The sequence below is a fragment of the Pelodiscus sinensis genome, chromosome 2 (assembly GCF_049634645.1).
Source record: "Pelodiscus sinensis isolate JC-2024 chromosome 2, ASM4963464v1, whole genome shotgun sequence".
In the NCBI taxonomy this organism is placed as follows: Eukaryota; Metazoa; Chordata; order Testudines; family Trionychidae; genus Pelodiscus; species Pelodiscus sinensis.
Window position 1 is genome coordinate 231461242 of NC_134712.1, and position 16582 is coordinate 231477823.

General features: G+C 40.5%; 1 protein-coding gene across 13 annotated transcripts in view; it reads right to left on the reverse strand.

The window, feature by feature from the left end:
* The window catches only part of PARD3 (par-3 family cell polarity regulator), a 677664-nt gene that overhangs the window by 340703 nt on the left and 320379 nt on the right, over positions 1–16582 (reverse strand). For 10 of the 13 annotated variants that reach the window (XM_075922688.1, XM_075922685.1, XM_075922682.1 and 7 more), the window contains one exon: positions 5542–5673. The exons of the other annotated variants lie outside the window; for them this stretch is intronic. In XM_075922688.1, coding sequence (XP_075778803.1) covers positions 5542–5673 — 132 coding nt within the window. The remainder of the gene's footprint in view (positions 1–5541; positions 5674–16582) is intronic. 13 annotated transcript variants of the gene reach the window in all.

Here is a 16582-nt window from a genome sequence, read left to right on the forward strand (position 1 = left end):
AAAACGTGTGGGGAGCTGGCTTGAAAGTGGACTCCCTATGCGTATCAGCGCCACCCTGCCTCCCTCACCTTCCGCACCACTGCCTTTCTATCGGAGAAAGCATCATGAGGGAAAGGGAGGCAGATCCGGTGCTCATGGGGAGCTGGCTTTTAAGCTAGCTCTTCCCTCCACCCTCCCACCCCCCGCTTGCTGCCTCTGATACAGTGCGGGGGGAGGGGGAATGCATTTAGACCACAAGATTAACCGATAAGCCTAGTCTTATCAGTTAGTCGTACAGTTGAATACACACTGACATCCCTAATTGCTAGGACTAGAAAAGATTTTTGCACAATGATTACATTTTATTTCACTGATGACCCATGTCACAAGCAAGAAGCTAACTGTACGAGGAAGGAGTCAGCTAGCAATTTGTTTAAAACAAAAAAGAACTCTGCCCAGCTTGATCTACTATACTGTAGTACACAGGAGGACAGTAGAAGTAATTATCTAAATTTTTCTTCCCCTATTCTTGAATAGAGAAAAATCCATTTCCATTTTCCATCTTTAAAGAACACTGAAAAGCTTCAGGGATTTTGCTATTCAGAACTGGTCAACAGCAATGATCATGAATTTGTGTTTCATCTTCTAAATTTGGTGCTTTCTTAATTTTAAGATTAAATAAAGGTTATTGGATGTGGAAAACTGAATTTATGTTGAACTGTGCTGTGTATTTTGAATAGTACTCGATAAAGTATCTTGCTTTTATTCATTAAGGAACACAAATCAATTTATATAATTTCTAGGCAGCTTTAATTTAATTGAATGCTGTCATTTAGATTGTAAATGACTCTTCTGATCAGCTGCCTTAGAAATCAAACAATCAAAAATATAACTCCCTTTTCCTTCCCTTCTGCTCCATCATCACATAGAACAGCACAGGTTGTTAATCCTTTTAAAATGCAGGACCACTCCAATAAATGAAGAACATACACCATTTCACTGTGATATTTCTTACATAAACTTGATCTTTGGCAGTTTCAATATTTGTTCATAGATGATGACTACTCTATAAAATTTCCCCATGTATTTAAATTTTCCACCAAATGTTAAGTAACTCCAACTTTCTCCGCTCTGAGCTGTGTTGACTTCTGCAATTAGATGGCAATCCCCAATCTTTTAATCTAAGATGCTTCAGGTGAGCTGAGTTTTTTAGTTGTATTATTTCTCAATTGCACAGTAGTAATACTGCGCATATGAATAAAATTTTGGGAAAATTGCCAACTATTTTCAACTTATTCTTGCAACAAGTCTGCTACTGAGATTTTATGAAGAAAAGTTTAGAAGCACCGTTTTCATTTAATTTGACTCCTTCAGAAAATTACACATTTCAAATTATTACTTAAGGGGACAAATAGCAGAGAGTAACAAACCATTTATATTAAGACTACTTTGAAATCTGAGTGAACAATATATAAGCCCTTATCTTTTATAATAGCTTGTTAGTTTACAGCAAACTGTGAGAAATTTAAAGCAAAAACTGTATGAATTTAGACCTTCGACTTCCTGCTGGCAAAGGGATTCTTCAAGGTGCATGTAGTTCTGGCATGTCTTATTCTATGGGTCAGAATAACAAACCTTCCTATAAATTACAATGATCCATTCTTTCAGCAAATAGTTTGACTCCTTTCTAAATTAATTGGGAATTATCCTTAAATTGAAGAACAGAATCCTACTTATCACATGAAGCCATAATTCTCTAAGACAGGGCTACTCAACTTTGGAAGCCCCAAGGGCCACAATGATACTCTCAGCACATGCCAAGGGTCACAACTTAAGTGTGGTTGCATACACATGCAAATATATGCTAATAGCTTCTTTCGCACAATGGCCTGGTGCTCGTGGCACCTCCTTCCTGGGGGCTAGAAATGCAGCCAGCCTGTCCACTTGCATCTTTCAGTGCTCACTCTGCCTGGGAGACTCCTTGCCATTGTACTGCGTGTTCCCAGTAGAGACCATGTTCAAAGGATCCCACCCATGGGCAGCATGTTGAGCCCTGCACAAACCCAAACCACACTACGGGCTGCAAACAAACAGGCTGCAGACCGCATGTTGAGTATCCCTGCTCTAAGACAATTCAGAAAGAAAAAAACAATCTTTCCTCTTCTTGAATGTCTCAGTTGTAATTTAGTAAAGGATGGGTAATGAATCATAGATGCAGCTAACTGCTATTTGTATTATATATTTTCAAGTGTCCCTCCATTTTGAGGCCCTAAAGTTCACTGTGGTTTATAGAGTAGGGCTGCCAGATGTCCGGTATTCACCCGGATAGTCTGGTATTTTTGCCTCCTGTCCGGTAAAAAAAAAATTCAGAAAATACCGGACACCTAAGATGTCTGGTATTCTCTGATTTTTTTTCCCCGTCCAGGAGGTAAAAATGCCGGGCACCTGGAAACTGTACAAACACTTAGCGCCCAGCCTCCCCCCCACCCCCCTTCCAAACCCCATCCCCCGAACATCCCCAGCCTTACTTGGTTCCGTAAGGCTGCCAGCACAAAATGGCTGCCAGCAAAAGACCAAGGGGAAGCAATGAGTCCCCTGGGTCTTAGTGCTCAACCGCTCCCCTGTTCCTATCGCTGCATTCACTCCTAAAGGGGACATGCTGTTTTAAGTTTGTTTTATATATACATACACACACACACACACACACACACGTTTTGCTTAATAAGTCTTGGAGTCTTTTTTTTCTCAACAACTTTGGTCCCCTCCCTTTTTTTTTTTCATCTTCAACAGAATTTTTTCCTGGTATTTTGTTTTTTTGGGGGGGGGTGTATTTTTGTTTCAACCATCTGGCAACCATATTATAGAGGTAGAAATATTTTTTAAACAAGTGCTACTACTGACAAAAAAAAACCTGGGTACATTATTCCTTCTTATATCATCCTAAAACAATCTCAATACAAGATCCTAGTCTTCTTTATGGGAGAGAAGGGAATATATGGGAAATGAGATTTATTTTTTCTTCTGTAAAAATAACTATAGCTCTCCGGCACCCAGTAGCTCAGACAAGGAGAGGTGCTAACATTAGTTATTCCTGTGATTTACTTAAATTAATTGTGCCCATCAAAGGAGAATTTGACAATGTTTAGCTATTTCTGAATGTTACCAGGACCCTCTGGAAAAATTCCTTTCTTCTGTATGCTCAAGAGAAAAAGGCAAGGAATAGAATTCACAAGTATACAAAATAAACCTTGATAGAAATACCAGAGTTCCAAAGGAAGTTCTTGCAATGAGCAATGTTTCTGGGACCAGCATAGGTTAACCATATACCACCTTTAATTTTACCTGGTCTATGAAACCAAACAGCTATATGAAAGCACAGCTAAATTCTGGTGGTTTCTTAGCATTGTCATTGCACTTGAGTTGTTGCCAGATCCATATTCTGCTATTTTGCATGGCCATGGCCATTTCTGGTAGCTGTAGTAGTGTAAGAGATGATCCCAGCTCTAGGGTTGCCAGATGGTTTCAACAAAAATACTAGACACATTTGACATTACAGCACAATCTATATTACATCTTATATAGAAAATACTGGACATTTATATTGTCTCATTTATATTTATATCTTGTTTCCTGAAAAGAAAGCTCAAATACTGGACTGTCCGGTTCAAAACCCGACACCTGGAAACCCTATCCAGCTCAACCACCACACCTGTGTGAAGTACAGGGATAGTGAAGACACCAAATGACTTGTTCATACAGGTTGATTGCCCACAACCCAGGCCAGACACAAATTCTTCCCATGTGCTTGATTTTCTTTGTTGCTTATTTCAATTTGCACAATTTCTTACTGTCTTGAGTGCATCCCCCTTCCCCCAAAAAAGTATGTGAAAAGCAGAGGCCTGGAAAGGAAGAGCCAATTCTGAGTGCTATGGGAAACTATTTACTTAAGGTGCAGACACCTTATGCTATGAACTAATACACTCAGAGCATATTTTAAATTGAAAAAAGCTCTTATATGATTCCATACTATGTTTAAAACAGAAGAGAGCAAGTCAGGACAGAAGTGTCCTTTGGACAACCCTATATCTACTTGCAACTTCTAGAACACTGTTTCATAAACAGAGGAAACTTGTTGCTTAGTTATTATTCACTAAGCAACACATGCTTATATTCAGCAGGTTCCAGTTTGCTTATTACTATGCGTTCCAAATTTCATTTATTAAATGAAAAAGCATTAAGTTAATTCAATGAAACCTAAAGGGCTCAGAGGGACATTCAAAAGGATGTTAGTTTGAGAAAAGAAGTAAACAGGATTTCCACCTGCATCCACTTTTTTATGTGTAAGGTTCTTCCCCTCCCTACCCAGCACTGTGCTTCATTCCATTCTCATTATGTGTTTCCTTCCTCTGTTCATGCGCTGTTAAACAGTTCTCAATCTAATTACTTATCCTGCTGATATGAAAACACAAAAGAATCCCACTTCTCCAGGTTCATGAAACTTTACATTAAATTTAATGAGTGGATCATCTCTCTTTTTTAAAAAATGGATCATAAGAAATAAAAGTTTTCCAGGTACAAAAATTCAATCAGTTGAGTATAGCAATTTAAACTGACTTTCATAGGATTATTTATTTACCATGATGATGGATAAAGTGGTCTCGTTACTGGACGGTGTGCAAATCTTCACAAAATACAACGTTTAGTGGTAAAGAGAAGGATTAAATATTAAAAATATGCAAGTCACTGACATTTTCTAGGGAGGTTGCTTTTATGATTACTAATCCAACCTCTTTTCCTGAGGCAACAGCTTACTTAAGTCTTCAATGAAATTCTAATGACTCAGTTGGGTGAACCTCAAAAATCAACACAAACAACACTACAACAGGAGATTGCTTAGAATCTTTGGCACCACTTCTACAATCTACAACACATAATTCAAACAAGAAGAGGTTCCAAATAAGATGATCTACCAATTGTGATCTTCATTTTAAGCCTTTCAATATTCGTAACCATAATATTCTTAATAAAGGAGGGAAAACGGTAGATATAGTTATTTATTTTCTGGTAAGAAAATATTAAAATGGGTAATTTCCATACAGTAGCACTAAAGGCAAATAACAGTTATGACTTTAAAGCTAGAATCAAATGACATGGCACTGGTTCAAAAGAATATTTACAAAATGATATGCAAAAATAGATCCTTATTTAGTTACACAGTTGAATGGGTAACATCGGCTTTTCAACAATAAAATTTACTTAAAATAACAATTTCTAATAAAGCAAGCCTGCTCATACCAGCAATGAAGTAAAGAAAAAGAAAACAAGTGCTCTTCCGAACTCTCTCCACATACTGTATAAATGAGAGTAAGGCTCAAAAATGGATATTTCCTGCTTTCTGTTTTCAGTCTTAAATGCCAATACATATTTACTTTCTACATATCTGATGCTAATACTCATACTTCCAGAACCATAATCATTTGGAAATCTATTTCTTTGTAATGTCTGTGGACTAGAATAAAGGTTAGATTGTTAAAGTAATATATATATATTAATATATATTACCTGTTCTTGCCTCTCCAGCCACTTGTCCACCATGGGATGACTGGCACTTAACGATGAGCGAGCATTGTCTCTCTGAAACTGGTTAGACCAGTTACTAGTATCCCGTGGTAAGCTTCTGTAGCTTTCATCTTTCTATTTTAAAAGAAACAAAGAAAGTGTCTTATAAAAAAAAACACAACCAGTCCTTGCAGATTGACAATGCAGCTGGTTTTTAACATAATATGAAAGACATACTGAAAAAGTAGGTGAATCTGGAAAAATACAGTGGAAAGCTGCATATAAAATTCTATTGCCTTAAGTCTATATAAAGTCATTTAATTGCAAAAGATTTCCTCTTATTTAAGCCAATAAGTTGCAAACTAAGCTAGATGAGATTCTTCATCATCTGCACCAGCTTGTGCTTTCACAATCTCTTCCAACTTCAACTTCTGCTGTATGCGCTGCATAGGCACATATTTTAGCAATTTTTTCCAGGATCTCAGATCAATTTTTCCTTCCTAAAGCCAACTACAAGAGGACACAGCTCAATATTGCAGTAGTACTACCTCATTAATGACAAGCTGTCTACCAAAAAAAATGGACTCAAACATTAACTTCAGCATCAAGGAATCAAAACACGGGGTGAACCAGTCCTAATATCCTTGCAATAAAATTCCTGTCCGAATAAGCATTCATATAACATTTCCTACTACATTAATTTGCCCATGCATTGATCAGTAACAAGAGGCCAAAAATGACTCTGGTTTCTCTGGTTCATTCTTTTCTGCTAAAAGTAAACGCCTATCAAACACTAATACTCTGACCACTTCAAAGTAAATTTCTTGTCCCACCAGAAGTTCATTCCTCTATACAAGGCTATTTTTCCTAACACATTCCCACTGCTGATACTAGCATTTAGCTGCACTGGTGGAAAGAAAAGCAGGAATGCTAATGAAGACCTGGTTCCTACAGCTGCTGGTGCTTTTAGAATGTTACCACCTACTCAGAACAAAGAAAAAAGTAGCACAGAGGTGTACCTAGTTCACACAGCTGTGATCACCAAAAAACTGAGCACATGATTCCAACAACACATTTTAGGAAAACAAGCTAACATAGACAAACCATAGATTTTTTTTTTCTAAAATTTTGCATCAACCACTGCAGCCAGTGGCTGTTCTTCAAATGTGGTAGCAACATTGAGGGGGGAAGGATAGCTCAGTGGTTTGAGCATTAGCCTACTAAACCCAGGGTTGCAAGCTCAATCCTTGAGGAATCAAGGGCAAATTTGTCAGGGATAGTACTTGGTCCTGTTGTGAGGGCAGGGGACTGGGCTCAATGATCTCTCAAGGTCCCTTCCAGCTCTATGAGATGGTATATCTCTATATATTAGCTTAAACTGAAGCAAGGGAGGTTTAGTTTAGGTTGGACATTAGGAAAAAGTTCCTAACTGTCAGGTAGTCAAACATTGGAATAAATTGCCCAGGCAGGCTGTGGAATCCCCATCTCTGGAAATATTTTAAGAGTAGGTTAGATAAATGTCTATCAGGGATGGTCTAGACTGTATTTGGTCCTGCCATGAGGGCAAGGGACTGGACTCTATGACCTCTTGAGGTCCCTTCCAGTCCTAGTATTCTATGATTCTATGATTGAGCACTGATGCATAGAAGTCTGGCATTTTATCCAAAGTCTGATGTAGTTGTGCTCTGATAAAAGTTACATAAGAGTACTTACTCTCCTGATGGTCAGGTGGAATCATATCTACAGCAGTATTGCAGCATTATTCCCACCATCAGAGCTAAACTAAAAGCAGGAAATTTTAGGGAGGGGAACAGAACTATTGCAGATGCAATGAGTAGTCCTGTTTCCATATTGAGAGTCACTGAACAAAAAATTAATATAACCTAAACTAAGGTAAGTATGAAAACACATAATCAGGGAACTTTTTTTCAAATAAACATTTAAAAACAAAACAAAAAAGATTAAGCAAACCAGCTTCCTTGGACATGTTAACATGGTGCATATCACTTTAACCCGTAATATATAAAAACACGATTTTTAACAAGGTAGCCAAAGAGGGTCATACAGAAAACTCTCATTTCTTTTGGAGTTGCAGCTAAGAGTCCTCACGAGACTGTTACTGGCATGGATCATAGGTTATAATTAAATGTTCTAATTTTAAAAAAGTATTTCCCCAAACAGCTTTAGGGAAGTGTGGACAAGCATGATTCTATAACATTTGTAATGAGAGCTGATCAGTATAATGCTAGAGTTGTTAGGTCACAACATTACAGCAGTACTTAATAGTAGCATTTTACTGCATTTCAAATTAAAATGCATATGCCAGCAACTTAAGAGACTTAGTGTACTATGGATTCCCCACTGAGTTTTCTCTGAGCTGGAAAAAAAATGGTACAGTGATTTTGCTGTATTTTCAATTTCAGACAATTTGCAACTGACAATGAGCTGGTCACTGGAGAAATCCTCTAGAATTTGTTGATAAAATGATGTATTTAGCATGACCTCTATTGCAGCATGCTTTAATTACTAGCTGTCAGTGCATCAACCAGTTTGTGGTTTAAACCTATAGTTGTAACACTGATAGACTTAGTAGTCACTCCATTACAAATACCCTGTGTCTTCCAAAATGAAATCTCCATGCCTGTTATTTCAGTTGCTACTGGACCACTCTCACCATATAAACTGCCAAGTATTTCTTGCTTTCCATATGACGGATATAAAATTTATATGACAGGAGCATGTTTTCAATTTTTACTGTTTCTGTGGGATAAGAATAACAACACTGAAATGGATCAAAATCATCTCAGATGAAATTCTTTGTCAGGCTTCTTTGTCCTATTAGTAATGTTCCCACATAACCATTTCTTCAAAAAGCCATCCACTTTCATCTGCTGACCCTCATCCAAAGGACTTTGTTTCATTCAATGACTTATTTTTCTTGAATTTCTGTTATTCACTCTTGGTACAACATTGTTGCACGCTTCTGGAACAGTAATTTTTATTCCTCTAACCTGGTTGCTCAGAAAATAGTTGCAGCAACATCCTATCGCTTGTTGCATAGTCAAGAGCTTTGAACTGAAAAAAGAGCAATAATGCTCATTTGGAGAAAAGCAATAGGGCAATAGAGTGTATACACATACTAAAAGAATAATTTTGAAAAATGTAATGCCTGTTGCTCACCAAAAGTGCTACAGGCATCCATTTGTAAAAGTGATAGTTTATAAAAAAGAAAATTATGCCTGCCATTTTAGATCAGGACAGTAAGTATGGAAGGGGCTAAGAGGAGGGAATATTGATTTTGAACTAGGAAAATATATGCTTTTGCCAACTAGACAAAAAACTGTGAATTTCAATTAAACAGTAGCAAAATGTGATCAGTTTCCTTATGTGGTATAGGTGGAAAGGAAACTGGAAACTGGCATACCATTCAACTGCTGACATGGTATAATCTGACCGTAATGCATGACAACCGCCTCCCTCCCGTCCCCTCCTCCCCCACACACGTACGTACATTTAATAAAATCCCAGATTCTCTGCCTTCACCAAAAATGAATCTTAAAAGTGTATCATACACATAAAAAGACAAAGTCTCATAATGCGCCCTTGATAATGGGAAAGCTAGCCAGGGAGGGAATCATTTATTTAACCAAGGTCATGGAGAGTGGCGTGGCTGTGGACTTAAGCCCAGATCTCATGATTCTCAGTCTTCTGCTCTAATCACTTTATCTTCCTCCACCATGAACATTATGAATTTTAAAAAACTAGCTATATTTAATTGTATCATAGATGAATCTAGAGCCTCCCACCCACACTTGCACTAGGTACTATCTAACTCCACAAACAAGATACGGTAATTCCTCATTTAACATGGTAGATAAGTTTCTGAAAATGATCGTCCTAAGCGAAAACGTGTTATGCGGGGTCAATTTTCCCACTGAAAATAATGGAAAAGGTGGGGGTTGCGTTTCAAGCGGTGGTGTCTAAGTCAATTTTCTATTCGTGCTGAGTTGTCAACGTCAACATTAGACGATGTACTGTACAGTAAAACTCCAATTGTCCGGCATCCAGTTGTCTGGCATCAACTGGAACCCAGAAGTGCTCTGGTCAGCCACTCTCTTGGCTGGGCTGCTGCGAGCTGTATGTGCACTCGCGGCTCCAGCCTTCACTTGGTAGCAGCCAGCCACTGAGCACAGGCAGCTGCCTTGGAACTGGGACATAAGGTTGGGGGAGAAGGGTTACAACAGGGAGGAGAGGTGCTTGGCTCTGCGGAAGGGAGGAGAGGAGAGGGGAGGGGGATTAGGTTAGGAGTATGCCCCTGTGATGGGTCTGCCAGGACCCACACTGCATCCAGCGAGGGGGAGTTGTAGGGGAATGGCGCAGTGAATGGCGAACCCTTGCAGGGAGGTGGGGGAAGCCCTGCACAACTGGCGGCAACAGGCCAGCTGGGAAAACCCAGCCACCAGCCTGTAAGCAGGGGCGGAGGAGAGGGGGTGAGGCGTCCAGGGATGTGGGCTCCCCGGACACCTCATCCCCTCTGCTCCGCCCCCGTTTGAAGGCCAGCGGCTGTGTTTCCCCAGTAGACCTGTCGCCGCCAGCTTCGCGGAGCTTCCCCCGCCTCCCTGTAAAGCAGCGGAGGGTTCGCTGCTCGCCAACCCCTCTCCCCCCCACCAGACGCAGTGCAGGTCCCGGCAGACCCATCACAGCCACCTTATAGTACCTCCCGGTATGCCAGATTATCAGAAGTCTATTGTATTACCGCTGTTTTCATGATTTATATTGCCGCACAAAATAGTCCGTCACTTGATTTTTTTTCGTGTTATTTTGGGGATGGTCGTGTTATTCAAAAAACGTTCCCTAAAAAAATCATGCTGGCACGAAAAATGTGCTAAGCGGGCACATGTTAAACGAGTAATTACTGTACACTGATTTCAGTGGAACTACTTTCGGACCATGGCACTACTCAAAAAAACAGCAGAAACAGCATGGTATTGTGGAATTTATCCAGAAGCAGGATACATGAAATACAAAATCTTCTAGTCCCACGTAAACATTGCATTCGCTCTCTTACACAATAATATATATGATAACAAATATATATGAATGAACGGGTCAATATAACATAATGCTAATCTGTACTCTATATGTTTGTGACAGGCAACTAACAAATACCATATTACTACTAATCTGGAATCTTGAAATTTGTTATCCCCAATCATTATGAATCACTGGAATACAGAAACATCCCAGATTAGATCTTTCCATCAGTTTTCACATATGAATAATTCGAGTGTCCTCAAAGACATTAGAGGTAAGAATGTCTGTCTCTATTAAAAAACAATTCCTGCAGGAAGAGAGAGTGACATAATCCCATCACATCAACAGGCTGGGTGTGACAGTAGGCGGAGCTGAAATGAAGGGAGCCCCACGAGCAGCATGGTCCACAGAGATGGCACATGGTGAGCTCCCCACTCGCCCTGCTGGCCGCTTCCTCACTCCTGCCCCTCCACCAAGCCCCATCACTCACCAGCTCCAGTTCAGTCCCACCATGCTGCCCCCAAAGCAGGGAGCGCACGCTGGTGCTCCAGCCTCACCTCGCACCCCATGAGGTTGAGTCATCAGCACTGCCTCCCCATGGGGGAAGGAGGGGAAAGCCTCAAGCCTCCCCACTGGATCCCGCTTGCCAGCTCTGCACGCTGCCATTTCCATTCCCCCTTCCCCAGCAGGGGGAACAGCAGTACAGAGATACACTTCCTAGAGGCTTTCCCTGCTGTTTCCATGGGAAGCAGCGCCTCATTTCCAGAGTCCCCACCCTAATGCCTCATAAACTCCCTCCTCTGCTGAGACCTCACACCTCCAGTCTGCTCCTGTCCCCTCCCCGCTGGACAGACACCTACTTCCGTAGACAAAAAGTTTTGCACAAATATGTTTAATGGGGAGATGACTATAAAAATTATATTAATTCTACATTAAACCAACCTATCTAGTGTAATGAGGAATTATAACATGTATTATTATCATTTTACATCGTGTATCATTATCTCCTTGGCATCTCCCCCCTCAACGGCTTTTTCCTCCAAAAATATAGATTCACCTGAAGAGGTTCTACAGCAATATCATTCACTTACCAAGAGCAGCTGATGCAAGAAAAGAGAGGGCAGTCAGTTGGCTAAGGGTAAGGCAGACAACACTCTGTTCCTCCCAGGAAGGCATGGTATGGACAAAGCATGGCACACAGGGCTGCAGGAGATGAGGGTGGGGTCACAGACAGACTCAGAAGGACTAGTGCAAGGGAAAGATTAGGACATGGGCTCAGGAACTGAAGTATTGAGCCAAGGGATGAATGGGAAAAGGGACGCAGGGACACATGGAGACAAGGGATAGAGAACTGCAGACACATACAGTTTCATGATCCAGGAACATGTGGGCTTGACTGAATGGGAGAAATTAGGGGTCAACTAGAAGGTGTGTGTGGAGGAGATTCACTAATTGCTTAACAATCCCATCCCCCTACCCCAAAAAATCCCAACCTGTTCTATACAGCTCACAGCCAAACCCAACAACCCTCCTAGTTCTGTAGGGTTGCCAAATGGTTTTAACAAAAATACTGGACAAACTTGACATTACATCACAATCTACATTACATCTTATTTAGAAAATACCGGGCATTTATATTTTCTCAACTTGTTTCCCAAACAGAAAGCTCAAATACTGGACTGTCCAGTTCAAAACTTGACACCTGACAACCCTAGTTCTCTGACAGGGTCCTTCCATTGCCACTGATAGCCACGCACACCCAAGCCTTCGCACTGCTTCTTAGGGTTGCAGGAAATTAGTTTCTGTATTGTAGTTGAAATTATTATTCATGGTTCCATAGTAATATGTCAAGTAAGGAATGTGTCCAAAGAAATTTCAGAATTTGGGGGGGGCAACGTCTGTATTTTTATAGACATACTTGCTGACAGATATTTGAAATAAACTACCAAAATAAATGAAACTCTGTTACTTTGACAAATAAAATACACAGAATTTTAAGATGTAGAACAGATTTTTTTTTTTTTTTTGTGGGCAGAATTTTTCCAGGAGTATGTGTTTAAGTGAAGTATGTATGGTTTTGAACTGATTCTAAATAGTATTAGTTATAAAAAAAATTGATACATTTTTCCCAAGATGCAATTTTTAATGAGACAAGCAGTAATATGCTCATGATATTATGTTATTTTTTAGAATATTTGGAGGTTTGGTATAACACCTTCCTTTCATTTTCACTTGATATCAACCATTCTTACATAGATATGAAAGCAATTGTTGATCTCAAATGATCTTCACTTCTCCAGAGCAAAGCCACTGTACAAAATAATGGTGTTCTACACCCTTTCGGGGGAAGGGGGAAATGATGCTCCCTGCTAGGCCTCTAAAGCTGTAACGAGATCATTAAACAACGGATGACCTTTGGGTTCTCTCTGCCAAGAGAAGTCAAATGTAGGATGTTTTCTTTTGTCAGAAGTTCTCTGTGAGCCAGTGCGTCAAATTTCAAGATCATAGTTCAGTGGAAACATGGAAACTAATGTGTGAGTAACTTGTTACAAGCATCTGTGTACATTAAATGAGAAGGACACTATGGCTTGGCAGTCTCCTTTCCCCTCTGGGTAGGTTCAGTTTATTTATTATTGTACCATGTAATGTAACAGTCTGTCTAGTTTAAGATTTTAGAATGTGAACTTGGAAGGTAAAACAGACCAGACAGATGATGGCCATCAGAAGTGCTTCGCCAGGCGGCAGTTCTAACTGCACTGTATGAAGACTCCATTGACCTTTATTTTAGAGCTGGACTGGGGAACCAGAGGACCCGTCTTGCCTGGATCTGGCCCCTGAGCTCACCCTTTCCCACTCCAACCCCCCCATCCCACCCTGGGGCTGAAGCACAGAAAATCTACATGCCTGGGGGGGTCAATGCCCCTGACCCAGAAAAGATTTCCCACCCCTCTTTTAGAAGTAGCTAACAAATTTTCTTAGCTTAGTGTCTTCTCCCAGTGCATGTGAAGCTGCTAACCTAAAACATGGGCTATTATAGGAAACAGACAACATTTATCTAATATTTTGACAAGGTTTTTGCATCCCCTCTCAATGAAAGAGAAACAAGAAGGATGACTACTCACTGTTCCTTCTGATTATTCAAATCTTTGGAAAATGATTTCCTATATATTTCCATGAATGGGACTAAATGTATTATGCATAAAGAGTAGATCATTAAATACTAATGCCATGAGAAGACAGACACATTTAAAAGTCATTCCTGTATTTAACCTCAATCGCCTTAAGCTCATGTATTTCCGAAGTTGTGCAATTCCAGTTTTGTATATTCCACAACACCTTTAAGTGAAAAGCAAGACCTCTCTCTCACTCACTCATTAAAGGCAGCTATGATGAATGGGTGATATTGCTGCATAGCTGGGGTTACATATAGATATTCAGTATTTAGGAGTATGGATTGAATTCTGAGTAAACTGAAATCTGCTAGGCTGTCAATCAAATGTGTGCCATCAATCTCTCTTGTTTACAAAAAGAATACCAAAAATGTCATGATCTTTGCATGTGTACATGAGAAACCAAAAATGCTCAAGCATGCTACAGATTGCATTTCTTAGACTCTTGGGGCTGTGAAGTTTTCTTTCCCAATTCTTTCTTTACTCATTAATTTCACAGTAAAATCTCAGTACAGATAGTGCAAAACAAACAAAACAGCATATGGTGATTGATATATTCCAATTACAATTCAGAAGCTGAGGCTTATTCCTGCCTGTATGTTTCATAAATCAAAAAACAAGTTAAAACTGTTCTCTCTCAAGAGAGACGAATCAAATATTTAAGAAAGTTTTCATAAACAATGGCTCTGCATCTGATGCCCTCATCGATACACGACCCAGGTAGCACTCAGAGGTGCACTGTCCCCCTCCTCGCCCAGTGCCTTCACCAAAATCTTAGGACCAGCGAGACCCAGTGGAGGGCCAGAGGTATGCACTGCAGGGGCTAGAAAAACCGTCAGGAAAGCTGCAGGGAGGCCAGCAGCTGGGAGCCCTACTATGGAAGTCAAGTTGAGACAGTGGCAGGGCGAGCGGAACTCCAGTAGGCTCTGGCAGGACAGCGGTCTGCAGGTGTGGGGCCAGAAGGCCCAGTGGCAGGACTGTGGGATGGCAGGGCCAGTGCTTCCTCAGCACCTGAGGGGGCCAGGAGCACCTGAAGCGGGGCAGTGAATTGCTATGGCAAAGCTGAGAGCTCCAGTGGCAGACCATGGGCTGCCATGGCAAAGCAGCAGGGCTGATCGTATGCGAGGAGCCTGCCAGGAGGTCAGGCCAGGAGCAGAGCCAGGCTGGGGGGCTGGTGACGAGGGGCGCGGGGGCAGAAATAATCTCCCCTGATCTAGGAAAATCCCTCCTTCGAGACCAATCAGGTACCGAGGGTGCAGGATGACCAAGGAGATCCAACTTGTATTTGTAAGCAGAAAAACTCCTTAAAAGTTGGTTTTCATTTTCTACATCCATACAGTCCCTTTCTCTGAAACGTTCTGAAGCTTCTAACTTCTTTCAAATTTAGCAAGATGTCAAAATAAGCAAATTTAAGATATGTTGGGGTTCAGTTCTACATTCCTCTCTCACATAACAGCCAAGCAGAACATCAGTGGGACTACTCGTATGAAGCCGAGTTGCAAGATCAGATCCTAAGCTTTTATATTTTTAACACTGTCCCCATTACAGGGTTCATGCTGACACCACATGAAATGACTATTGAAGAGAGATTAAAAAGACTGGGACTTTTCATCCTAGAAAAGAGGAGACTAAGCGGGGGTGGGTTGGAGTGTACTAAGATAGAGGTCTATAAAACCATGATAGGTATGGAGAAAGCGAATAAGGAAAAGTTATTTACTTGTTCACATAACATAAGAACTAGGGGTCAGCAAATGAAATTAATAGGTAGCAGGTTTAAAACAAACAAAAGGAAGTACTTCTTAACGCAACACATTTGTCAACCTGTGGAATTCCTTGCCAGAGCATTTTGTGAAATCCAGAAACATACCAGGGTTCAAAAAAGAGCTAGATAAATTCATGGAGGGTCCATCAATGATTATTAGCCAGGATGGGTAGGTATGGTGTCCCTAGCCTCTCTTTGTCACAGGCTGGGAATGGGTGACAGGGGTGGGATTACTTGATGATTCTGTTCATTACCTCTGGGGGCACCTAGCATTAGCCACTGTCAGATGACAGGATACTGAGCTAGATGGACAATTGATCTGACTCAGTATGGCCATTCTGATGTTCATTCCATCTGCAGGCCCTATAAGTCTATAAAGAGCTTTTATAAGTATGCAGCTAGGCATACAAAAAACAAAACAAAACTCTCATTAATTTTACTCTCTCAGTTCACTGTTCTTTCAAAATGATGTCTGGCCAAACTTTACAAAACACGGAACAGAACTCTGACTTGTGTAAACAGGTCTTATAGCCTGGCCCTCAAAACATAGAGATTCTCAATTTTGAGTGGATACATTCATCTTACTCTATCTACAAATGCTTAAGAAAAGAAAAAAAGAAAGACCACTTCTTGCGTACCATGAGCATCAAGCTTTCCTAAAACTTAAAAAAGAAGGCACATATTCCTGAAAAATATGCTCACCATGGGCTCATGATTTTATCTCCATTTTACTGAACTGAAACAGAGAGTGATTACATGACTTGCCCCATCTTATAGAGTAAGTGGGAGAACTAAAGGAAGATCTCAGACAATGAGACTAGTACCTTACCCACATCAAGTTCAGCTTTTTTCCCTCCCAGCATTTGACCATTAATGTTCTGCTGACTTCTTGGGGACAGAGGGATAAGTGGATGGATTCCTCTCAACAAATGTGAAAGGGTACGCCCATGGTGAAATTAAGTAAAGGAGAGGCAAAAGAGGGGAAATAATAAAAACCTTAAAAGCAAATATTTTATTGAAAGTGTGTTTTTTTGCAGACTGACACTTGTATGGTCTTGGTTGGCTTTTCGCTCCCTCT